This window comes from Danio aesculapii, chromosome 17 (assembly GCF_903798145.1).
Source record: "Danio aesculapii chromosome 17, fDanAes4.1, whole genome shotgun sequence".
Classification (NCBI taxonomy): Eukaryota; Metazoa; Chordata; class Actinopteri; order Cypriniformes; family Danionidae; genus Danio; species Danio aesculapii.
In genome coordinates this window covers 594,625-620,405 of record NC_079451.1, presented here as the reverse complement: position 1 = coordinate 620,405, position 25,781 = coordinate 594,625, and the positions used below count along the sequence as shown (strand labels likewise).

At 39.1% G+C, this 25,781-nt stretch overlaps 1 protein-coding gene across 6 annotated transcripts in view; it reads left to right on the top strand.

The window, feature by feature from the left end:
* Positions 1–239: 239 nt before the first annotated feature.
* meis2a (Meis homeobox 2a) overlaps positions 240–25,781 on the top strand; it is a 92,217-nt gene continuing 66,675 nt past the window's right edge. For 2 of the 6 annotated variants that reach the window (XM_056476556.1, XM_056476555.1), the window contains exons 1-7: positions 240–1,007; positions 1,289–1,509; positions 1,847–1,988; positions 2,220–2,270; positions 2,763–2,813; positions 3,299–3,448; positions 13,152–13,266. In XM_056476556.1, the coding sequence (XP_056332531.1) occupies positions 996–1,007; positions 1,289–1,509; positions 1,847–1,988; positions 2,220–2,270; positions 2,763–2,813; positions 3,299–3,448; positions 13,152–13,266 (742 nt within the window). In that variant the 5' untranslated portion in view covers positions 240–995. Of the gene's footprint in view, positions 1,008–1,039; positions 1,179–1,288; positions 1,510–1,846; positions 1,989–2,219; positions 2,271–2,762; positions 2,814–3,298; positions 3,449–13,151; positions 13,267–25,781 lie in introns of those variants that run through there. The other 4 variants (XM_056476554.1, XM_056476551.1, XM_056476552.1 and 1 more) reach the window with 3 other exon arrangements.

Genomic DNA, 25,781 nt, shown 5'->3' with positions numbered 1-25,781 from the left:
GAGTTGATGCTGCTCTGGAAAAGTTTAGTTGTCTTGAAAAAAAAAGGGGGGCCTCGTTGTGAATGTGACACTTGATATCTAGCTGAATCGCTTGTAGTTTTAAAACGCGCAAAGTGCGCCAGACTTTTCTTGTTGGTTTCGAAGCGCAGCAACAGCGCAGTTTTAATAACGCGTTGGCCGCCATCCCAGCGCGCTGTCGCGTCTTTTTCTGAGCGCGTTTTCTGTGAGTGGGATTTTGTGCGTGGCTCCCCCCTCGCGCACTGGACGCTCGCCTCTCGCGCAGGGTTTGGCGTGGAGCTCGTGCAGGACTGGCTGTGCTCAGCGCCACTTCCGGCTTCCGTCATTTCATTCTCCCGCCGATGCGCGCAGCTCAACTCACTGTGTTCTATAAGCGAGCGAGCGGCCGACCTGCCAACACTCACTGACACTCACTCATCTCCGACCGCGCACGAGACCGGCGCATTTCTCTTTTCAAAAACTCTTCTCTTTTTCCCTCTTTTTTCCTCGTCTAAATCCTCCTCTCTACACTCTCGCAGTGGTAGTGGTAGTAATAAAACAAGAAAGCGGACCGGAGGCATAAAGGAGACAGGGACTTGTGGGATGAAAACGGGGCTCTAAAAAGATTCATCCTCTCCCGAACATCATCACCAACCATCATTCATTCATTACCTTGACAACCTCTGGCTTTGATTGACAGCTGGAGTGGCAAAAAGCCATGAGACACGACAGTTTAGTTACATGCAGGTTGTTGATGGGCCGGCTGTAACCTTCAGTTTGGTGCTTGACTTTTTTTTTCTTCCCTTTCTTTTCTGGGGGGCAAAGAGGAAAAGAAGAATAATTGCAAAACTCTTCCCGATGCCCGCGCTCGTCCGTTTTGGAGAATAGGAGAGAATTCGGCTCGAAAAAGGGGGCATCTTTGCGGCGCATGAGTTTGTGAGCGGACTGGGAAATTAAATCTACGACACAGATCCAGAGGTTTATTGGAGCGCAGGCTGATGGCGCAAAGGGTAGGTTTAAAATCTCCAACACTCACCTCCACCAATGCACTATCTATCACAGGCCTCGACTGTCGCCGCACGCGCAAAACTACTTGAGCCTGACGCACTTTGTTGGGAATATCCTGAGCTCCGGGCTCCTGCTTTCGCTCGCTGCGCTTTTACAACTTCAACATGTTTTTGGTAATTACGAGCAATCTGCACTTTCGCGCGGCGACTTTCCTCGCGTTTTCGCACACTTTCACTCCTTTGTCTCTCTCCTTTTCTGTGCTGACTTTCTGCTTCTTTTGCAGTACGATGAGCTGGCTCACTACGGCGGCATGGACGGGGTCGGGATGTACGGGGATCCACACGCGCCTCGGCCGCTCCCGCAGGTCCACCATCTCAACCACGGACCGCCGCTCCACGCGAGCCAGCATTACGGCACACATGCCCCCCATCCCAATGTCATGCCCACCAGCATGGGCTCAGCTGTCAACGACGTGTTAAAGAGGGATAAAGATCAAATTTACGGGTGAGTTCCGTATTAAAATCGGATCCGCGGACTCCCGAGCCGCTTCGATTTCTGCTAACGTTTTCCCCGCAGCTTCGAGGAACTTTTCTCTACGGGATTTTAGGAGCGAATCCACGCTTTGGACTTGGCTTTGATTTATTTAGAAACGTCTCAACAAACTTTTGTTCGTTTTAAGTTCGAGTCAGATCGCGAAACCCCGACGCGATTAAAAAAAAAAATCGCAACCGATTCATGCAGAATTATTCCCGATAGTTTCGCCTGTTTGTTTTCGCGCATTATTGCTCTGTGCTTTGACATGGCTGAGATCTGAAAGCCTGGCGTGTTGTTGTTTCTGCAGCCATCCCCTGTTTCCCCTGCTGGCTCTGGTCTTCGAGAAGTGCGAGCTGGCCACATGCACTCCCCGCGAGCCCGGGGTGGCCGGCGGAGACGTCTGCTCCTCGGACTCCTTCAACGAGGACATCGCTGTGTTCGCCAAACAGGTCCACACGCGCTGCAAACATTTCCATCCGAAGACTTTGCTTCTGTTGTATTCACACTCATGCACTTGGAAGTTCTCAGTAGGCGCATTAAATCGGCGCTTTTTCTACATTTAAACCAGATTAGTAACGATTTGAATTTTAATGCATAATTAAAACCTAAATATTGAGTTTGCTGCACATGTCCTCATCGATTGCTATTAACCCCCGTTCCCGTGTCTGTGTGTGTTATAGGTCCGCGCGGAAAAACCTTTATTTTCTTCGAATCCAGAGTTGGATAATTTGGTAAGGACACACATCAGATTGTCTTCAGCAAGAGCGTGCATTTAATTGTACTCTTTTTAAACACTTTTGCTTTTATTTAATTTTCCTTTCATCGGATTTGGAGATAGCAAAAGCAAATATGAGGGGTTTTTGATGCGTGACAGGACTGTTTGAAGTGGGACCCTCACAGCGGTCTGGAGTGGGGAGCATTAGTGTGAAATAAGTCACTCATTATGGGGTTGATATCGCCGTTAACACTTCACGCAGGCCAATCACTACAACCGCAATTTATTTAACATCCACAAATAATTGCGTGTTATTTTCCAGCCACATTACTGACACCTTTATTTTCAACATTACTTATTTAATGTCATTTTATTTTTGGGGTTGGATATGTTTGTGCACTGTAATATTACGCAACGAATATTAAAATTAAAGTGTATGTTTTAAAAGATTAATTAAATGTACAATGAATGCATTGATTCGGCTAACGACTTGGCTTTCTCTCCACAGATGATACAAGCCATACAAGTATTACGGTTTCATCTTTTGGAGTTAGAAAAGGTAATCATTTAATTATTTCTATTTATGTTTTCAGAAATATTTCGAGCGAATTTATTTATTTTTAGTTATTTTGTGTGTGTGTTTTATTTTAAATTAATAATTCAGATGTTATATTTTCATACAAAGATAAACTATAGTCTTGAACAAAATTAGAGTAAATACTAAAATCATATTATATACAAATTAACTTCGATTTTCAGTCGATGTTAGTTTAAACGCAATATAATATATAATCATTCGTATTTATTATTAAATGTATTTTCTAGTTATTATACTTTCTGCTAAAATATGTCCAGCGCGCTCCTGTCTTATTGTCAGGCTGTAGTGTTTGTTTTAGTCGATTAACTTGTTGCTGGAGTCTCAAGAGAATAATAAGCATTGCTATAATTTCTCTATTGTTTCCCTGCCTTTACTCATGGTGTCCTTTAATTGTGCTTATTTCTGGAGCGGCTGCTGAAAGAGATTTCATTTGTTCTCTTCTTAAGGTGCACGAACTCTGCGATAATTTCTGCCATCGGTACATCAGCTGTTTGAAAGGAAAAATGCCCATAGATTTAGTGATCGATGAACGGGATGGCAGCTCAAAATCAGACCACGAGGAACTCTCGGGATCTTCGACCAACTTAGCCGATCATGTAAGTAACTGGAAGCTTTAATAGTTTGATTGTTGTGCACGGAATTAGTGTGTAGGCTGCGCACAAATAGCATTTGAGTGGCTGATATGCATGAGATAAATGCAAAAAGTACTTTCGGCCGATTTTTCTAAACTTGAGGCTTGAGTATTTATTTGTATGCGGGTTGATATAGTTCCAGTTTTGTGTTTCGTAGTATTTTGATGCTTTGCAAATAATAATTAGCGACACGTTGTTGTTTATGGTTGTGATAAAACAAATGAACGTGCTATTTTATAGCTGTATTATTAATATGTTGTGCGGGCAGCACTGGGCAGTCATTTGTATAATGTGTCTGTCTTTAGTTTGCCAGGACGACGATGATGATGTTGTTAATGTGCATTAATTGTCTCTTATTGATTTTTCTTTTTTGCTGTGGTTTGAGTCCGTCTTATAGACTCCATCACTGTGAATTCAGATTGAATCTTGACATTAAATTCTTGTTTTTGTGTAAACGCGTTGATCTCGCTGTTGTGTAAATGAAATGTTGGGAAAACAAAGTTTTCCGCGTCGTGTAGTTTATATGAAGCGTCCTGTAGGATATTCAGAGAGCAGCAGATCAAGCTGAGAGAATTAAAGCAGATTTGAGCATCTGTTAACTTAGGCATTAAAGTGCATTAAATTAATCGATTTAAAATCGGGGAAGGCACTTGTTTAAATGACCATACTGTACAGATAGGCTACTTAACATCTCACCCAGAGCGTAGCTACAATTATAGACGCGATTATTTCCATCCGTACGCTTTTTCTTATGACTGTTATCATTTTAATAATGTCAGCGCGAAACATGCAAGTTCATTTCTACACATTGGCCGTGTGTTGAAATCGCATTTACGATTATTTGCATTAATATTTATGTATTTTGTGTGTGTATGTGTGTGAATAGCCTATATTTTTGTTTGCCGGCTATTATTTAATTAAAAACAGTGGTGTCTTGCGCGCGTTACATTACACGGATAGAGTTATTAAAGTGTAAATTAGGTGTAAAGTGTCTAATTTGATAATTCTGTGGGTTTTAATAGATATTTGACTGCTAGTGAAGGATTGTATTTATTTATTTGTTTTATGTAAATATGTAAGAATGTGTGAACATGAGCCTGTGTGTGTGTGTGTGTGAGTTTGCGCGCGCGTGTGTGTGTACTGAAGGTCCAAACGTCACATTTGCATAGTGTGCATGAGTGGCTGTGTTTGTTAATGAGAATAAATGATCACAGGCCTGTTGCTGCTCCACATACAGAGAAACGCACGGCTTCATAGGCGACACACTGCTCAGACAACCGCTGGCATTATATGGCGAATAAATAAATCAGCTCCGTTAATTTTCTTTGGTCCTGCATTTTATTATGTGGCGTTTCTACTCTTTTTAAATATTATCTTTGGTGTGTTTGAGGACATCAGCTTGAGTGTTGGATATGCAAATTTATTTAGGTAGTACTTTTCTCATCCTTTCCCGTTTTTTGCTTTGATATGCATTTTTAATAGATTTTGCCTCAGGCTACATCATTTGGTGAAAGTTGCTTTGCTCGGGATGAAGGACATGCTCTCTCTCTCTCTCTCTCTCTCTCTCTCTCTCTCTCTCTCTCTCTCTCTCTCTCTCTCTCTCTCTCTCTCTCTCTCTCTCTCTCTCTCTCTCTCTCTGTGGCCACTGTAGGCTGTGAAATCCCCACTTTTATTTACTATTGAACACTACATTGTCTCTGAGTGTAGTTTATAGTGTTGTCAAGGCCTTTATCAGGGTGTCTTACACACTGATGTGCTTCCAAACCATCCAAAAGCATAAGTTCTGCATTTATTAAAATAAAGCCGAATTACCCAGCTCTATAAACACCTCTGGACTGGGCAGAGTTGGTGAATAAATCTGCAATCCGCTTCCTCTGTTGATGATCCAGTGGTAATAATCTGAAAATATCCAGTTTATAATCTGTCCTGCGTAATTTGAACTCTGCCTCGTCTCTCGTATTTGCAGATTTGTTTTTAAAATAAGGGCACAGATGACATGTTGAGTTTTTGCGTGTCTCTGACATCGCCTCGGTGCCGTCTGTCATCATGTCGTTGTGACTTTCTGAAATGTTGTGACATTCGCCTTTGGCATCCGCATTCTCCTATTTGTTTGCGGCTGTCATGTTGATTATAAATAAATAGATGTTTGTGTTAAGTTTTTAAAGCGCAAACACTCCGCATCGTCGCGCTGTTGTGATCTTCGTGAGTTGTGTTCATTGTGGGTCCGGCAACACACTCGGTGACCACAGATCAAGTGTGTTTTTCAGCAGACGTTCTGCTTGTGTTCTGCTGACACACTATGAGTGTTGCTGTGTTATTTTACATGTGTGTGTGTGTGTGTGTGTGTGTGTGTGTGTGTGTGTGTGTGTCGCACTGGTCATGCAGAAAGTGCTGTGATTTAGGTCATCGGGCCTCCAGTAATAACGCACGTGTGTGTGTGTGTGTGTGTGTGTGTGTGTGTGTGTGTGTGTGTGTGTGTGTGTGTGTGTGTGTGTGTGTGTGAGAGAGAGAGACATGCTGCACGCATCTGATCTGTTTGATCAGGGTTTGACTGCTCTCGTCTGGACACACACACACACACACACACACACACACACACACACACTCACTTGTTGCTGTGATTTTAGTGCTGCAGACGGAAGTGTGGAAGTCACTGTCGATGGTCTGCGCTGGTTTTAGGTTTCCTATTTAATAAATTCACCATTTCAGAATGAGATCTTATTGAAACTGGACCCCTGAAGATGTTACTCGAGTCTATTTGTGGCACACACTGGAATTAAAAGAAAGCACAGATGCATGCTGGATTTTATTATATGATTAATTAATGAATTTAATTAATTTTAGGCTATTTACAATGCTATTTGTGTACTTTATTTTATGGTTTAGTTATAATCAGGCATTATTTAGCCAGCTAGGAAAAGTTTGGGGTCGTAAAGTGCAGGTTGGAGAAAGAGAGGTGTGCCATCCCAGCAGACACACAACGTCATAAGGAGTTAACATTAGGTTAGATTTAGCTCATCAGCATCTAAGGACAATGTTATTTTGATATCTAATAATGACATGAAATAACGTTGATATTTGTGTTGGAATGTGACCAAAATCCAACATCAAACCAACGTCATATTGACGTCAGATACTGAGATTTATACGTCAGGTATGACAACTAAAATCCAACGTCTGATTGGTAACGTCCACACAACGTCAAGCTGTACCATCATTAGCCGTTGATATTTGGTTGACTTTAGGTTGCGTTGGAAAGTAACCAAAATACAACATCTGTCCGATGTTGGACATTGATGTCGGCCTGATGTTGGGTTCTGACGTTAACCCAATTTTCTGACGATATGCATATAACATCAGTCCGATGTCGATGTCCAACATCGGAGAGAAATTGCATTTTGGTTACTTTCCAACGCAACCTAAAATCAACCAAATACCAACGTCTAATGATGTTATCTGATCTTCATTTCATCACCCTATGCTCTTCGGCCTCGTAGTGTGCAACAGATTAAGTGATGATAAATACTACGTGACCGGTCTCTTCTTCAGAATAACTGCGGGTTGTTTTCATAATGTGACCCTGAATCCCAAAACCAGTCATATGTGTCCATTAAAAAAACAAGCGAAGAGATTTATACATCAGTGTAAAGCTAAATAATAGCCTCCTGTCAATGTGTGAATTGTTAGAATAGGACAATATCTAAATACAGAGAAAAGTGGCCTTTATTGTTGTCCGTATGAAGTGTTGCACATCACTTATCAAAAGATAAGCTTGATATAATTACAGTATGTCCAATTGGAATATGTGATTTTCTAAATTTGATAAATAGACTTGCCATAGCATTTATATACACTGATTTGAAGTGCTTCTTTTATCCTCCCTTGTAAGTCACTTTGGATAAAAGTAAATCTATAATATGCTTTTTTATGCATGAAAGAAAACCCCCCATACAATGATCCATACAGAGCAAAAAAATAGAGCAGTTTTCCAGTGCAGGGTCACGCGTTAAGCCATTTCCTCCATCCCGGTTTGACCGAGGTGTGTTTATGTCAGTGTGTGTGACATTAAAAACACTCTCAGCTGTCATCTCAGCGTTCTCCTTCTTGTCAGATAATTGGCAGTTTGGCTCTGAATAGTGATTCTTCTGCGACCCTTTAGCATGTTTTGTGAGCTGTGCTGTAATTACATGTTAAATGCAACAGAGCTGCGCGCAGAGAAAAAGGTCACGCTCGGAGATGCGTATGTGTCAGCAGGGGAATTTCTACACGTTTGCATCCATTCCCGATCCGACATACATTTTTTGCATTGACGGGCAGGGCAGGTGCGTCGGTCAGCAGCACTCCTTCACCATTGTGTCCAGCTTTTATATTAATTACATCGTGCATTATCAGCGCTGGGTGCGTGACCCCGGTGAAAGGCGGCCCCTGGAGACACGCCGACCCTCTATCTTGTTCTTTATCTGCTCTATTGTGTGTTTGCGGCCTGCTAACGGCGCTCTTTAACACAATTAGAGCGGCTGCGTTTGACTCCTCATTATGGGGAAGGGTCCCAGGCCCGGGCGAGCGGGCGGGCGTTTGGGTCACACCGTGTCTCTCACTGGCTTTCTTTACAGCTTGTTTGAACTTTAATGGACTCTTGGGAGCTCTGACAACTGTTTTGTTGTGATGTGAGGCCTGAGAGAGAGCGAGCGAGAGCGGCTGCATTATTCATAAGTGGGAAAAGGGCTGTTGCTTTTTTTTTTGCTGCGAGGAAACTGGATATCAGCTGCAGAACTCTAGCTGGCTAGCAAAGACGCACATGTGTGCTGGAGTGAAACATGCGGTGGTCAGCACTTAGGGATCGGCTCTAGACTTGCGGCTGTGTTGGAGTGAAGCTGCAGCAGTGCTTTACACCGTCACAAAAAAATCTGTAAAAATTACAGTAAACAAACCTGTCAGCTGTGGTTACCAGAAATGTACTGTAAAATACTGATAAATTAAAAAAAACATTAAAAAAATCTACATTTTTTACATGATTCATAATGTAATACACCAATATTTTGAAGTACTAACATGTATATATTACAAAATTTTATGGTAAACTACCGTATTTCATTAATTCATAGTGTTATACAGCAAAATTACAAAACTTTACAGTCAACTACAGCAGATTATTAACCCTTAGTCTCATGCACCTGTGTTTTTAAGTACTAACATCTGACATATTAAAATTTTTTACGGTTAATTACCGCATATTATTAACCCATAGTGTAATACATCAATGTTTTAAAGTACTAACATCGACACATTACAAAATTATATGGTAAACTACTGTATTTCATTAATTCATAGTGTTATACAGCAAAATTACAAAACTTTACAGTCAACTACAGCAGATTATTAACCCTTAGTCTCATGCACCTGTGTTTTTAAGTACTAACATCTGACATATTAAAATTTTTTACGGTTAATTACCGCATATTATTAACCCATAGTGTAATACATCAATGTTTTAAAGTACTAACATCGACACATTACAAAATTATATGGTAAACTACTGTATTTCATTAATTCATAGTGTTTTATACAGATGCTTTGAAGTACTAACACAGTTTTACGGTAAACTACTGTATTTTATTAAACCAAGTTTTAAAGTAACATCTACACATCATAATATTTTACAGTAAACTACCGTATTTCATTAATTAATAGTGTTTTAAACAACTGTAGTGCTTTGAACTACTGACAAAACTTTATGGTAAACTACAGCATATTATTAACCCTTAATCTCATGCACCTGTGTTTTTAAGTACTAACATCTGACATATTAAATTTTTTTACGGTTAATTACCGCATATTATTAACCCATAGTGTTATACACAAGTGTTTTAAAGTACTAACATCTGACATATTAAATTTTTTTACGGTTAATTACCGCATATTATTAACCCATAGTGTTATACACCAGTGTTTTAAAGTACTAAGGTATTACAAAATTCTACAGTAAACTACCGTATTTCATTAATTCATACTGTTTTATACAAATGTTTTGAAGTACTGACAAAAATTCACAGTAAACTACAGCATATTATTAACCCTTAGTGTAATACACCTGTGTTTTGAAGCACGAACATCTGCACATATTACAAATGTTTACGGTTAACTACCGCATATTATTAACCCATAGTCTAATACACCAATATTTTGAAGTACTAACATGTACACATTACAAAATTATATGGTAAACTACTGTATTTCATTAACTTAAAGTGTTATACACCAAGGTTTTGAAGTAGTAACACAATTTTATGGTAAACTACCGAATATTATTAACCCTTAGTGTCATACACCAATGTTTTGAAGTACTAAGGTATCACAAAATTCTACAATGAACTACCAGACTTCATTAACCCATAGTGTAATACATCAATGTTTTAAAGTACTAACATCGACACATTACAAAATTTTATGGTAAACTACTGTATTTCTTTAATTAATAGTGTTTTACACAGATGCATTGAAGTACTAACAAAGTTTTACAGTAAACTACTGTATTTTATTAATCCAAGTTTTGAAGTAACATCTACACATCATAATATAATATTTTACGGTAAACTACCGTATTTCATTAATTAATAGTGTTTTATACAAATGCTTTGAACTACTGACAAAACTTTATGGTAAACTACAGCATATTATTAACCCAGTGTTTTGAAGTACTAAAATCTGCACATATTACACATTTTTACGGTTAACTACTGCATATTATTAACCCATAGTGTAATACACCAATATTTTTAAGTACTAACATCTACACATTCCAAAATTATATGGTAAACTACTGTATTTCATTAATCCATAGTGTTATACACCAAAGTTTTGAAGTAATAACAAAATTTTACGGTAAACTACCACATTTTATTAACCCATTAATTAAATACACCAGTGCTTTTGAAGTACTAACGTATTACAAAATTGTACAGTGAACTACCGTATGTCATTAATTCACAGTGTTTTATACAGATGTTTTGAAGTACTGACAGAATTTTATGGTAAGCTACCATGTTTTATTAATCCATATTGATATCCACCAAAGATTTGAAGTAACATCTACACATCATTTTGCAATATTTTACGGTAAATTACCACATTTCATAAACCCATAGTGTAATACATCAATGTTTTAAAGTACTAACATCTACACATTAGAAAATTATATGGCAAACTACTGTATTTCTTTAATTAATAGTGTTTTATACAGATGCTTGGAAGTACTAACAAAATTTTACGGGAAACTACTGTATTTTATTAATCCAAGTTTTGAAGTAACATATACACATCATAATATAATATTTTACGGTAAAGTACTGCATTTCATTAATTAATTAATAGTGTTTTACACAGATGCTTTAAAGTACTAACAATATTTTGCGGTAAACTACTGTATTTTATTAATCCAAGTTTTGAAGTAACATCTACACATCATATTACAATATTTTACGGTAAACTACTGTATTTCATTAATTAATAGTATTTTACACAGATGTGTTGAACTACTGACAAAAAGTTATGGTAAACTACCGTATTTCATTAATTCATTGTGTTAAACACCAAAGTTTTGAAGTAACATCTACACATCATATAAAAAATTTACGGTAAACTACTGTATATGAGTAATTCGTAGTATTATACACCGATGTTTTAAAATAGTAACATCTACACGTTACAAAATTATACGGTAAACTACTGTATTTCATTAAATTATATTGTAATACACCAATATTTAAGTAGTAACATCTATTATTTAGATTTTTTTTTATTATTTTGACAGTAAGCCACCGTATTTCATTAATTCATTTGCATTTCAACAGTTTTACATAATATTAACTACAATATCAATGTCATTTTTAAATATATAAAACATCCCTGCTAATTGAATTCAGCATTGTTGCTAATAGTAACCATTGTTTATGTAAATTAATTAATAAATGTGATGTCATTTATGAAAATGCATTTTATAATAACATAAGCGTGATGTGTGCGGTAGAGCTGTGTGTGAATAGAGAACCAACAGCAGACATACACCGCTGAGACTCCTAAGACACTTAAGTCTGCGTGTGTGTGCGTGTGTGTGTGTGTGTGTGTGTATGTGTGTGTTCGCTGCACATACTCGATTGCGCTCAGATTAAGACTTGAGCTTTGTCTCTAATGAGCTTACAGCAAATGCTCACTGTTTTCTGCAGAAACGTGTGTGTTTGTGTGTGTGTGTGTTTAATGCGCTTGTTTGGATGAGACCCTGTTGCATCAGGCGCATGTTTCATGGCTGTGAAAGACTGCAACCTGTAGTTCTTAGCTATTGAGCATGATTTTTGGTGTGAATGAATGTACTGTATGTAGGTTAATTCAGCGATTTGAATATATTTATTGATTTAAATGTATAGTGTGTGTGTGTGTGTGTGTGTGTGTGTGTGTGTTGTATTCCTCACGTTATAGGGACAATTTCAGAAGAGTTGATTTAAGACTTATATATGGATATTTTGATAGTTTTGTCATTTTCATAACTGCATTCTTCCTCGTTCACCTTCATTTAATGGAAAAGAGCAGCGTGAGCATTCTGATAACATGCTCTTTTGCAGAAAGTCACACATGATTTGGGGATGAGTCCTAATTATTGACCTAAACATTGGTCTTGAGGAGCAGTTCATCATTTATATATCGTGACACAGTGTGTGTGTGTGTGTGTGTGTGTGTGTCTGTGTGTCTGAGTGAATGTGTTTATGTCTGTGAGTGTATGTGTGTGAGTGTGTGAGTGTGAACGTGTTTGTTTGTGTGTGAGTTAATGTGTGTGTGTGAGTGTATCTGTTTGTGTGTGAGTGAGTTTATGTTGGTGTGTGTAAATGTGTTTTTTTAAATGTGTGTGTGTGTGTGTGTGTGTGTGTGTGTCTGGACTGTAAGTGTATTTCTTGCTGGAGTGGCAAAGGAAATTGTGTGTGTGTGTGTGTGTGTTTGTGTCTGTGTGAAAGTTTTAGTGTGAATAAGTTTAAGTATGTGTATGTGTGTGTGTGCACATGTATGTGTCTGTGTGCACATGTATGTGTCTGTGTGTGTGTGTGTGTATTTCTCGCTGGAGTGGTAAAGGAAATTCCTCCTGTTGCTCGTCAGTGTGTAACACAGATAAAGCTCTTCCTGTACAGTAGAAATAAATCCTGTTTCCCTGCGGGCCGATCGGACCCCGAGAAACCTCCGGAAGGGTGCGGAGGAGATGCCCGCTCACACACGACAAACCCGCCACTCGAGAGTCTGTGTGTGTGTGTGTGTGTGTGTGTGTGTTGATTGTCTCGGTCTAAATGATGAACTGCTCCTCAAGACCAGTGTTAAGGTCAATAATTAGGACTCATCCCCAAACCATGTGTGACTTTCTGCAAATGAGCATGTTATCAGAATGCTCACGCTGCTCTTTTCCATATAATGAAGGTGAACAAGGAAGAATGCAGTTCTGTTATTATATTTAAAACGCTTCTTGATGTAATAATTGTAGATATTTGGACTAGAAGCAGACAAAACCTCTGATGTATCAGTGTTCCTGACGCTGAGGGCTTGTAGATCAGCGTTCAGCACATTCACGAGTCCTTTCTCTCTCTTTGTGCTGCGGATGGGGAACGGATGGATCCGCTCGGACCGTCTCCAGAATCCGGCGTCCTGGAGAGATCACGACGACGCCACGTCCACACACTCGGCCGGCACACCGGGACCCTCCAGCGGAGGCCTGGCATCGCAGAGCGGAGACAACAGCAGCGAACAAGGTGAGTCTGAGATCTGAACATACATTAGGTACTGAACCAGACCATGAGAGATATGACATCAACACACTGCGCAGGCTGCTCTGAGTGTGTGAATGCATGCGTATGTGTGTGTGTGTGTGCTGGCTTTGTTTGCTTGTGAGGACAGAAATTTGGTGTTGACCCAAGTATTACAATGTTAAGATGGTTTATGACGGGGTGTCAAACTCAGTTCCTGGAGGGCCGCAGCCCTGCACAGTTTAGTTCCAACCCTGCTCCAACACACTCACCTGGAGGTTTCAAGCAAACCTGAAGGACTCAATTCGTTTGATCAGGTGTGTTCAATTAGGGTTGGAACTAAACTGTGCAGAGCTGTGGCCCTCCAGGAACTGAGTTTGACACTTGTGGTTTATGAGGACATGTGTTGTGTCCTTATAATTCAAAAGGATTAAAAATCATACTTAACAGGCATTCATGATGCCTATGGTCCTCATAAAGCAGCAAAACCAACATGTTTGCATGTGTGTATGTGGGCTGGATTTGGTTGTTTACAAAGACACAAAAGTGACATCAGTATGATGTAGTTATTATAATGTGGAGGTGGTTTATGAGGACATGTGTTCTCGTAATTTAAAATGCTTCAAAATTGTACTTAACAGGGTCTTTTGGTGTTCATGATGTCTATGGATGGTCCTCATAATGCATCAAAACCAGCATGTTTGAGTGTGTGTATGTTTGCTGGATTTGGTTGTTAACAAAGACACAAATGTGTATAGTGACATTAGTATGACAGTTATTTCAACATGGAAGTGGTTTATGAGGACATGTGTTCTCATAATTCAAAATGCTTCAAAATCATACTTAACGGGGTCTTTTGACGTTCAAGATTTGGGGTAGGGATAGTGTAATGTCAAAGTCAGCTTTATTATCAGTTCTGTCCATGTACAGAACATACAGAGAATCGAAATTGCGTTACTCTCAGACCCTAGGTGCCTAACAAATAATAAGTTTTGAAAAGTAGAATTTTAAAAAGAAATGACAATAAATACATTTACATATATAATATAATTTAAAATATAAGTAAAAAATAAACATTTAAAGAAATTGTAAACAAAATGCAATACAAATAGTTGTTTTTACAGTATATAATACATTAAGCCAATGGAGAGTCCTCATAAAGCACCAAAACAATTGTGTGTGTGAAGGTGCAACCCACATATGAACAGTAAAACACTGCATCGGTGCCACTGTATCAGTACCATTTGATTTAAGCAGATGAATATGAATAGGAATAGTATACAAAGATAAATATATGAATAAACCCACATCATAACAAATACTATAGTAATTTATAGTAAGTACTATATTATTGTTGAACCATTCTACAGTAAACTTGAATTAATCTGGTGTGGCGATTCTAATGTTGCTATGGTAACACAACAAATATAGCGATTGATCAGTTGCGGTGATTCTACAGTTGCTATGGTAACACACCAACAATAGTAATTGATCTGTTGTGGTGATTCTACAGTTGCTATGGTAACACACCAACTATAGTAATTAATCTGTTGTGGTGATTCTACTGTTGACATAGCAACACAACAACTATAGTAATTTATCTGCCGGAGTGATTCTATAGTTGCTATGGTAACACAACAACTATAGTAATTAATCTGTTGTGGTTATTCTACTGTTGGCATGGCAACCCAACAAATATAGTAATTGATCTGTCGGAGTGATTCTATAGTTGCTATGGTAACACAACAACTACAGTAATTGATCAGTTGTGTTGATTCTACAGTTGCTATGGTAACACGACAACTAAAGCGATTGAGCTATTGTGGTGATTCTACTGTAGTTATGGTAACATCAACTATAATAATTGATCTGTTGTGGTTATTCTACTGTTGCTATGGTAACACAACAACAATGGTTATTAATCAGTTGTGGTGATTGGATATTGTTGTTATATTAACACAGCTACAGTAATATAAACAAATGAACCAATATGGTAGTTTTTTTACAACTGTAGGGTAAAGTATACTGAAAATACACCACAGTTTACTGTAGTAAAACACAAAGTATACAATATGTGTTACAGTTTATCAGTTCACTATAATTAATCCTGCATTTAGTATGGTACACTGTAGTATTTACTATAAATGACTATAGTATCTATAATAGTATAAATGCAAACACTTTTGATGAGGGTCAGGTTTAGGGGTAGAGTTATGGCTATGAATAATAACTTTGAATTTACTATATTATAATCCACATACCCTTGCTGTATTCCACTGTAAATGCTTGAATTCTTTCAAATCTGATGTTTATTAAATCGCTGTAAATAACTGCTCAGTAAGTGATTTGAACGACATTGATCTTCTTTGTCATCATTGTTATGGTCGGGATGTTGGGCAGTTATTAAAACATTATACTGAGTAGTTAGTATTAGATGTGTGGAAAAACGATACAATGCACCAATAATATAATATAATATAATATAATATAATATAATATAATATAATATAATATAATATAATATAATAATATAATATAATATAATATAATATAATATAATATAATATAATAATATAATATAATATAATATAATATAATATAATATAATATAATATAATAATATAATATAATATAATATAATATAATAATATAATATAATATAATATAATATAATATAATATAATATAATATAATATAATATAATAATATAATATAATATAATATATATAATATAATATAATATAATATAATATAATAATATAATATAATATAATATAATATAATATAATAATATAATATAATATAATAATATAATATAATATGATATAATATAATATAATATAATATAATATAATATAATATAATAATATAATATAATATAATATAATATAATATAATATAATAATATAATATAATATAATATAATATAATAATATAATATAATATAATATAATATATAATATAATATAATATAATATAATATAATATAATATAATATAATATAATATAATATAATATAATATAATATAATATAATAATATAATATAATATAATATAATATAATATAATAATATAATATAATATAATATGATAATATAGTAATATAATATAATATAATAATATAATATAATATAATAATATAGTAATATAATATAATATAATATGATATAATATAATAATATAATATAATATAATATAATATAATATAATATAATAATATAATATAATATGATATAATATAATAATATAATATAATATAATATAATATAATATAATGTGTTATCTACGGTGCAGCTGTTTGTAATATAGAGCAAGAGAGAAATAAGCATTATTGATCATGTTGAAGCCATAAGTACCAGTGAGCACTGCAGTTATTGACTCTCTCACACTGGATCCAGTAACGGCCGGTCGATACAGGCTAACACACTTACGGTACGACACACGGAACTGCCTAGAAGTGATCCGGTCAAGCTCCGGCCCAAACCAACCCAAACACAGACTGGAGAAACAGAGAGAGAGAGAGACAGGACAGAGAGAGGGAAGTAACACAGAAGGAGAAAAAAAATGAAGAGTGAGACAGGATCAAAGGAGTGAGACAGGTCAGAGAATGAAACCATACAGAGAGGGAGACGAAACCCAAAGAGTCAGACTGGACTGAGAAAGAAACAATACAGAGAGTTAGACAGGAATGAGAGTGAGACAGGACAGAGAATTAAACAATATAGAGAGTGAGACAGGACAAAAAATGAAACAATACAAAGAGCAAGACAGCAAAGAGTTAGACATGACAGAGAAAGAAGTAAAATAGGAGAAAAAAAAAAACAAGAGGTAGACAGAACTAGAAGAGTGAGACAGGACAGAGAATGAAACAATACAGAGAGGAAAACAGGACCAAAAGAGTGAGACAGGACCAAAAGAGTGAGACAGGACCAAAAGAGTGAGACAGGACCAAAAGAGTGAGACAGGACAGTGAATGAAACAATACAGAGAGTGAGACAGGACAGAGAGTGAGACAATACAGAGAGGAAAACAGGACCAAAAGAGTGAGACAGGACCAAAAGAGTGAGACAGGACAGTGAATGAAACAATACAGAGAGTGAGACAGGATAAAAGAGTGAGACAATACAGAAAAAGAAACAATGAAGAGAGTTAGACAGGACAAAAAGTGAGACAAGACAGGGAATGAAACAATACAGAGAGGAAAACAGGACCAAAAGAGTGAGACAGGACCAAAAGAGTGAGACAGGATCAAAAGAGTGAGACAGGATCGAAAGAGTGAGACAGGATCGAAATTAAAACAACACAGCGAAGAAAACAGGACAGAGAGTGAGACAGAACCAAAAGAGTGAGACAGGACAAAGAGTGAGACAAGACAGAAAATGAAACAATACAGAGAGTGAGACAGGACAAAGAATGAGACAGGACCAAAAGAGTGAGATAGGACAAAGAGTGAGACAGGACAGAAAATGAAACAATACATAGGGTGAGACGGGACAGAGAGTGAGACAGGACCAAAAGAGTGAGACAGGACAGTGAATGAAACAATACATAGAGTGAGACAGGACAGAGAGTGAGACAGGACCAAAAGAGTGAGACAGGACAGTGAATGAAATAATACGTAGAGTGAGACAGGACAGAGAGTGAGACAGGACCAAAAGAGTAAGACAGGACAAAGAGTGAGACAAGACTGAAAATTAAACAAAACAGAGAGTGAGACGGGACAGAGAGTGAGACAGGACAGAAAATGAAACAATACAGAGAGTGAGACAGGACAGAGAGTGCGACAATACAGAGAGTGAGACAGGATAAAAGAGTGAGACAGGACAGTGAATGAAACAATACAGAGAGAGAGACGGGACAAAAGAGTGAGACAACACAGGATCCAGTGAGACAGGATAGAGAGAGAGTGAGACAGGCCATGGGTGATGAGGAGGCAGAGGCATGAGGTGCAGTAATGCAGCGTCCTGCAGCGTCCTGTGACCTTTGACCCCAGCCAGCAGAACAGACGCCTCATTTCTCACATTCTTGCAATTATGTTCACGCTCTGTGCTCGAAGCGCCTGTTCACTCACAACACACTCTCTACACGCTCTGCCTTCTCAAAGAAAGCATTTATTACAGCGCTGGAATGTGTGTGTGCGCGTGTGTGTGAGAGAGAGAGAGACAGGTAACAAGCTTTTGCTGGTTTGTGGAGAGCAGAAAGCTCAGACACACACACACACACACACACACACACACACACACGCTATAATAACATTAGTGTATGTGTGATACCGTGTATGATGTTATTATAATGTGTGTGTGTGTGTGTGTGTGTGTGTGTGTGTGTGTGTTTGTCTATACTGTTGTGGGTCAAATGTTTTTAAAATGTTCTCACAGTCGCAGTGAAGCAAGTACAATTTTAAAAAGTCATATTTTTTATTGTGTTGTTGTGTTTTAGTGTGTATATATATATATGTGTGTTGCATTGTATAAAATGCGCAATATAAATACACTCAACTTGATTTAACAGCAGTCGTTCCAGAAGGATCGCTCAGTCAGTCTGTGTGTATGAGAAACCACTGCTAACTGATGACAGTGTGTGTGTCGGTCCAGTGTTAATGAGTTAATGAAGCCATCAGTCCATCCTATATCGCTACACACATGAGCGTGTTCAGTGTCGTCCGGTCACACACACACACACACACACACACACACATACACACATTCTGCTCGGCTGACAGATTTCAACATAATGTAGCTGTAGTGTGCAGGAATCTGCTGCTCTGATCCAGACATCGGTCACACTTCATTTTAATGTACAATTCTTGCCATTAACAAGCCATTAACTAAGACTTTTAGCTCAATAATTCACTAATTATCTGATTATTTATAGTTATTAAGGTAGTAGTTGGGTAGGATTAGCGATATAGAATATGATCATACGTTATAAGTGCTAATAAACAGTTCACATCTCAATAATAGCTCTATACTTTGAGCTCTATACTTGAACTCTTCTATTTCTTTGAGCTCTATGATTTTTATAAGTATGCGAAGCACTCTTAGATGCTTTGTTTTAATGTGCTACATAAAATAAACATGTATTATTACTATTAATTATAAATAAATGTGCACTAAACCTCCAAGAGAGAGGGGAAATCGGATGAATGGAAGAATAGCTGACATGCCTGCTTTCTGCTAGTAGCTTGATTTGCACTGCGCTGGCCCTTTAAACAACACTGTGGAGTGTTTTCCAGGCTCTTGTTTTAGCACGCTGTGCCTGAGGGGGTCAGCCAAGAAGTCACCCTTAAGAGGTGATAATCCCATCACACACTAGTCTCCAGCGCTGTTTTCCCCTGACGGCTCTCATCAGACTCTGACCCTTGGTACAGTGCTGGCGATGGGTTGCTGAGGTCTAAAGAACTGCATCTCTGCTGCGACCCAAAAATGTAGGGCTGGATTAATATTGCGTCTAAATAGCAAAAACTTTCCAGGATTTAAGACGCTGATGACCGTTAAACGCGTCAGAAAAAGATCCATTGTGTGTGTGGACATGTTAATCCAACCCACCACCTCCTCTTTTCCCCAAAAAAAGCGTCTGGTGGAGGGCTAGTGCTGGGCGGTGTGGTCTCTGAAGCGCGTCACCGCACCGATGCCCTACAGGTATCTCTGGAACGAGTGAGTGGGTGGATGAGAAAGAGATGCTGCCTTCCCAAGCACAGCTAACGTATTTATGCAAATCTTTTTGGGCATTATTGCAGATAAGCTCATTTTATAGTCTGATTTCCGCTCCCTCGTGTGCCATAATGAGTCGTCAAGCACTAGGGAGCGTATCAGGGAAGAGCTCCGGTCCGTTCGTCCGTCCTGCTCGCCATCCTGTCAGTGGAGGAATTTTGACAGCGTTTAGTGCTATTAGCTGTCGTTATTGGAGGCAGCCGTCTAATAATTTCTAATTACCCTAAGGAGGTATTAGGAGTGTTAGTCAGCAAGGATAATTTCTTATTTGCACGCCTGGAGCGGTGAGCTCTCTAGAAGAACGGAGGCTAATGTGCAACAAAACAAATCAACGTGCCACGCAGGGCTGCGGGCTTCAGGGAGGAGGCCGAGATAACGCTCATTATGCATCATGATAATTCATTTAGAATGTTATCAATTTCAGAATGGAGGCTGTAGACGCACACACACACACACACCATTAAAGAAGGATGAGGAAACGAGGCTGCTGTTCAAACACTGACTCCCGGGCTGTTCAGGTAGCTCCAGTTACACACTTGCCATGTTTTAAGGCTGATGAATGGTAAACGCTGCCTCCTCTCTTCATTTCCTCTGATCTTATACACCCTTGAAATGGATTTCTTAGTGTAGCAAAATAAACTGTAAGGCGGATTTTATTCACGGGGAATTGAGTGGGTGTTTCATAGTTTGCAACTTTACTAACCTAGGTGTTCATCTCTGATTGCGGATATTTTTTTGTGTGCACTGATAAATCCTTTCAGGATCATGAATTAAGGAGTTCATTTCCTTTTTTCCCCTCACTCCTCAGATGCATGCTCCCCTTGGGATTTCTTCAAGGCTTGATTTTAATTGCGAAAGCGCAGCAGTTCTCATTATGAACACATTCTGTCGTGTCCACTGTTTCCATCTTCTTTCTTCTAGAAAGCATCTTTCCTTGTCCCTTCAGCCTACAGTGACTTAACCTCTTACAAAACAATTGCAGGAAGTTTAAGCAGAGACCGTTTAGACGTCTGAAATGTAATACCAAACAATGGCGTTTCGCGATAGCAGCCGCTTTTCCACATTCGACATCCTCCAGTGGAAAAGCTTTACAAGTCATGAGGGAAAACACCAGTGTAGACAAAGCACAAAACCAAACAAGAGAGAGAGAGAAAAGAAAAAGCGTGTTGTGTTTAGCGGTGTTGCGGGGTCAGGCCGGCATTGAGTGTTTCTCGCTGGGCCGCAGTCCTCAGACGACCGACTGTCTGCGGGAGACATCTGCGAATCCGACCCGTCGACCCGCAGAAGCGCTCTGAAGTGAGGGAACGCTGCCTTTAGCCCTCGCACGGCCCGCAGGACAAACTCCAGCGCTATTAACAAACAGAGAGAGAGACAAAACAAGAGGGAGAGCCGGCCGAAGCGCGTCAGAACGGGTTTGTTTCTTCCTCAAAGGCCTGGCGGTCTGCGATCCTGCTCAGATGCCCATGAGATCATTTTCCTTCTTTATGAGTAAAGAGCAGCTCGGTGCTGGAGAGGTTATCATGGCCTGATCAGGAAAATGCACCTGCTGTTGGGTGGGCTGGCGTCCAATACATCTGTGTATGGTAAAGTAGTCACGTAAACCCTGTGATTCTGGAGGCGCCGGCTAGGTTAGGGGGATCTTTGGCTGATGTTTGGCTTGGTTCATTTTGTGGTTCAAAATCCTTGCTAAGGACAAAGCATAGTATGCTTCCACTGAATCCACTCCTTTCATTAATGCGTGCATTATTACCATGGTATATACAGAAATCAGTGAGTGAAATTCAATACCTTTTAAGACCTTTTTTAAAGACTCTTTCCATTCATTCATTTTCTTTTCAGCTTAGTCCCTTTATTAATTTGGGTTCGCCACAGCTGAAGGAACCACCAACTTATGTTTTACGCAGCGGATGCCCTTCCAGCCACAACCCATCACCAGGAAACATCCATACACACTCATTCACACTCATACACTACGGACAATTTAGCCTACCCAATTCACCTGTACCACATGTCTTTGGACTTGTGGGGGAAACCAGAGCACCCGGAGGAAACCCACGCGAACGCAGGGAGAACATGCAAACTCCACACAGAAACGCCAACTGACCCAGCTGAGGCTCGAACCAGAGACCTTCTTGCTGTGAGGCGACTCTTTCCATACACGTCAACACCTCATCACCACTTTAGGTTCCAATCGGTAACACTGGTGACATGTGAGCTTACAGAATATTCACTAAATCCTGATTGTAAGAAACAAATCCTAAACTAAAATGTTATTCGTATACTGAATATAGTGTTGATCAGGAAAACTGTTGGGTGGGCTGGCGTCCAATACATCATTGTATGGTAAAGTAGTCTCGTAAACCCTGTGATTCTGGAGGCACCGGCTAGGTTAGCTGGAGATCTTTGGCTTTTCGTCTCGGTTCATTTTGTGGTTCAAAACTCTTGCTAAGGTCAAAGCATAGTATGCTTCCACCACATTCGCTTCTTTCCTCAATGCGTGCATTACCATGGTATATACAGAAATCAGTAAGTGAAATTCAATACCTTTTAAGACCTTTTTTAAAGACTCTTACCATACACGTCAACACCTCATCACCACTTTAAGTTTCAACTGGTAACATTGACGGCAATTTAATGTACAGAATCTTCACTAAATACTGATAGTAAGAAACGAATCTTAAACTAAAATGTTATTCATAGTGCTGTTCAGGAAACGCACCTGCTGTTAGGTGGGCTGGTGTCCAATACATTAGTTTTGTGCAGTAAACCAGTTGTGTTCCTTGTGATTCTGGAGGCACCGGCTAGGTTAAGGTGATCTTCAGCTGGAGATCTTTGGCTTTTCGTCTCGGTTCATTTTGTGGTTCAAAATCCTTGCTAAGGTCAAAGCATAGTATGCTTCCGCTGAATTCACTCCTTTCTTTAATGCGTGCATTATTACCAATGGCATATACAGAAATCAGTGAGTGAAATTCAATACCTTTTTTAAGACTCTTTCCATACACGTCAACACCTCCTTACCACTTTAGGTTTCAACCAGTAACACTGGTGACATGTGAACTTACAGAATATTCACTAAATACTGATTGTAAGAAACGAATCCTAAACTAAAATGTTATTCGTATACTGAATAAAATTGCTAATCCAGTAGGTGGCGCCTAAAACAGCAGGAATAAGGGCGTTTCATTAGTTCCTGCAGGATTTTATCGATTTCATAAACTACGCAGCATCCCGATATCCGAAGATTAAATTGAGGCAAACTTTAGCCTACTGTAACGCCTTGTTAAATAGCATTTAAGACTTTTAAGTACTTCTACATTCCTCTAAATTGACTTATCAACTTGTAATGCTTTTTAGGACCTCGCGGACACCCTGATTACAGTCAGGAGAAGCTGTTGTTTCTCTCTCTTTCTTTCTTTCTGGCCGCCTTTGATTTTCCTGATGGTTGAAGTCGTTGCCTCCGCTCGGGAGCTTTAGGGGAACGGCTGCATCTGCTGTTGAGATTTTACAGGAAGAGAAAATTGAAAAATCAATAAAAAGCCAAAAAAGAGTGAGAAGGGGGGAAAAACACATACACAGAGGGGGCGAGAAGCAAAACAGCTTTGAAGAAGCAGACACACATAAAGCTGATGTTTTTCGAGATCCGTGCTTTCGGGACTAATTCGAAGGACTCAGGATGAGTTGTTCATTTAAGAGTCGTAGCATACACACATTTCCACATCACACACCCCCATCAGCCAAACAAATGTGTTTGTTTTATGTAAAGAGCAATGGAGTGAATGCATTAGAGGAGCTGGAGTGGCTGTAATCTGAACCTGCTGCTGGGAAACAGGAACAAGCATCTATCGGATGAGAAGCGCTAGGTTTTGGCACAAGTTTAACCTGAAATCTCCCGATTTGAATGAGATGAGTTTCTGGGTATACATGAAACACGAGAGACAATCCAACTCATCACTGAGTTAATAACTGAAGTCTCTCTCTCTCTCTCCATTAATGCAGTTCTGCTCATTATTTTCACATTTGTGGAAGAGTGCCTGAACACAGGGAACGTCTGTGGGAAGGACAGCGGGCCGCGGTTATTGACTTGTAAAGGAGCTGCTGGTAGAAGTGTCTGGATAAGACGCGCTCTTGTAAAGCGGTATCTGATTTCTCTGCTAGTTGGGTCCCCAGGGGCCGCGGGGCTGATGGGAGCTCACAGCTGAACGCACACGTGAACTCCTGGAGGTGCTTCCCTATACACGCCGAACTGCGTCTCTGAACTCAAGACTCCTGTGATTTTGTGCATGTCAGCATATCGGGATCCATGCACTCACATCGGGACAATTTTGAGGCAGTTGTGTTCATATCGCACAATTTTAACGACTTTCAGTGACCGATGTGCGTTCCAACCAAATAAACAAAAACGTAAACAGACAACAAACATTCATCCAGTCGTTTCCCCTCGGCTTAGTCTCTTTATTTATCAGCGGAATGAACTGTCAGCTATTCCAGCATATGTTATACACAGCGGATGCCTTTCCAGCCGCAACCCAGTATTGGGAAACACCCATACACTCATACACTATGGCCAATTTAGTTGATCAATTCCCCTATAGCACATGTGTTTGGACTGTGGAGGAAACCAGAGCACCAGAAGGGAACCCACACACCTAACACAAGGAGAACATGCAACCTCCACACAGAAACATCAACTGACCCAGACTCGAACCAGCGACCTTCTTGCTGTGAGGCCACAGTGCTAACCACTCAGCCACCATGCCGCCCTACAGCCTAATGATAAGGGATTCCATTCATTGGAAAGTATTGAGATGCAGTGAGTGTCCTATAAGTGCGACTGCGCATCGCCGGACAGCCGCGGCCGACAGATCGCTGACTAATTTATGAGCGCAAACTGCAGATGTGCATGTGAGCGAGAATCCGAGGAAGTTTTCATTGACTCGGCGATGAGGTATCCGAGGCCCATGGGGGGGCCCTTCACAGTTTGAACTTCATCAGGGGCTGTGCTTAATCAATACGCTATTGGAAAAAGAATTAATTACCAAAGCAGAATAAAACAGCTGCATTTTAAACCGAGGCTTCATCAATGCTTTAATCTCCTGCTTTCAGCTCAGGAGCCCTGAGGAATCGCTCTGACCGCGTGTAATGAGGAACTCAGGGACTTTACGCCCCACACACCCCTTTCTCTCTCTCACACACACACACACACATCAAAACTGTACAGTTGAAGTCAGAATTATTAGCCCTCTCCTGTATATATTTTTCCCCAATGTCTGTTTAACAGAGATTTCTTCAACACATTTCTAATTATAATAGTTTAATAACAATATTAGACTAGATATTCTTCAAGACACTAGTATTCAGCTTAAAGTGACATTTAAAGGCTTAACTAGGGTAATTAGGGTAAAGTTAGGGTAATTAGGCAAGTCATTGTATAACAGTGGTTTATTCTGGAGACAATCCAACACTAATATTGCTGAAGGGGGCTAATAATATTGACCTTAAAATGAGTGTAAAACTATTAAAAACTGCTTTTATTCTAGCTGAAATAAAACAAATAAGACTTTCTCCAGTAGAAAAAATATTATCAGAAATACCATGAAAAATTCCTTGCCGTTAAACATCATTTGGGAAATATTTGAAAAAGATTCACAGGGGGGCGAATAATTTTGACTTCAGCCCCTCCGCCCGTCCAGCATTCCCTTCCCACCAAATTCCAGCCTTCCCAGGGATGAGGAAGGGTATTAATGTGGAAATCTCTGCTGTAGGGCTGCTTTTAGAGAGGCACGCATTCCTAAAGTGAAAGGGACTGAA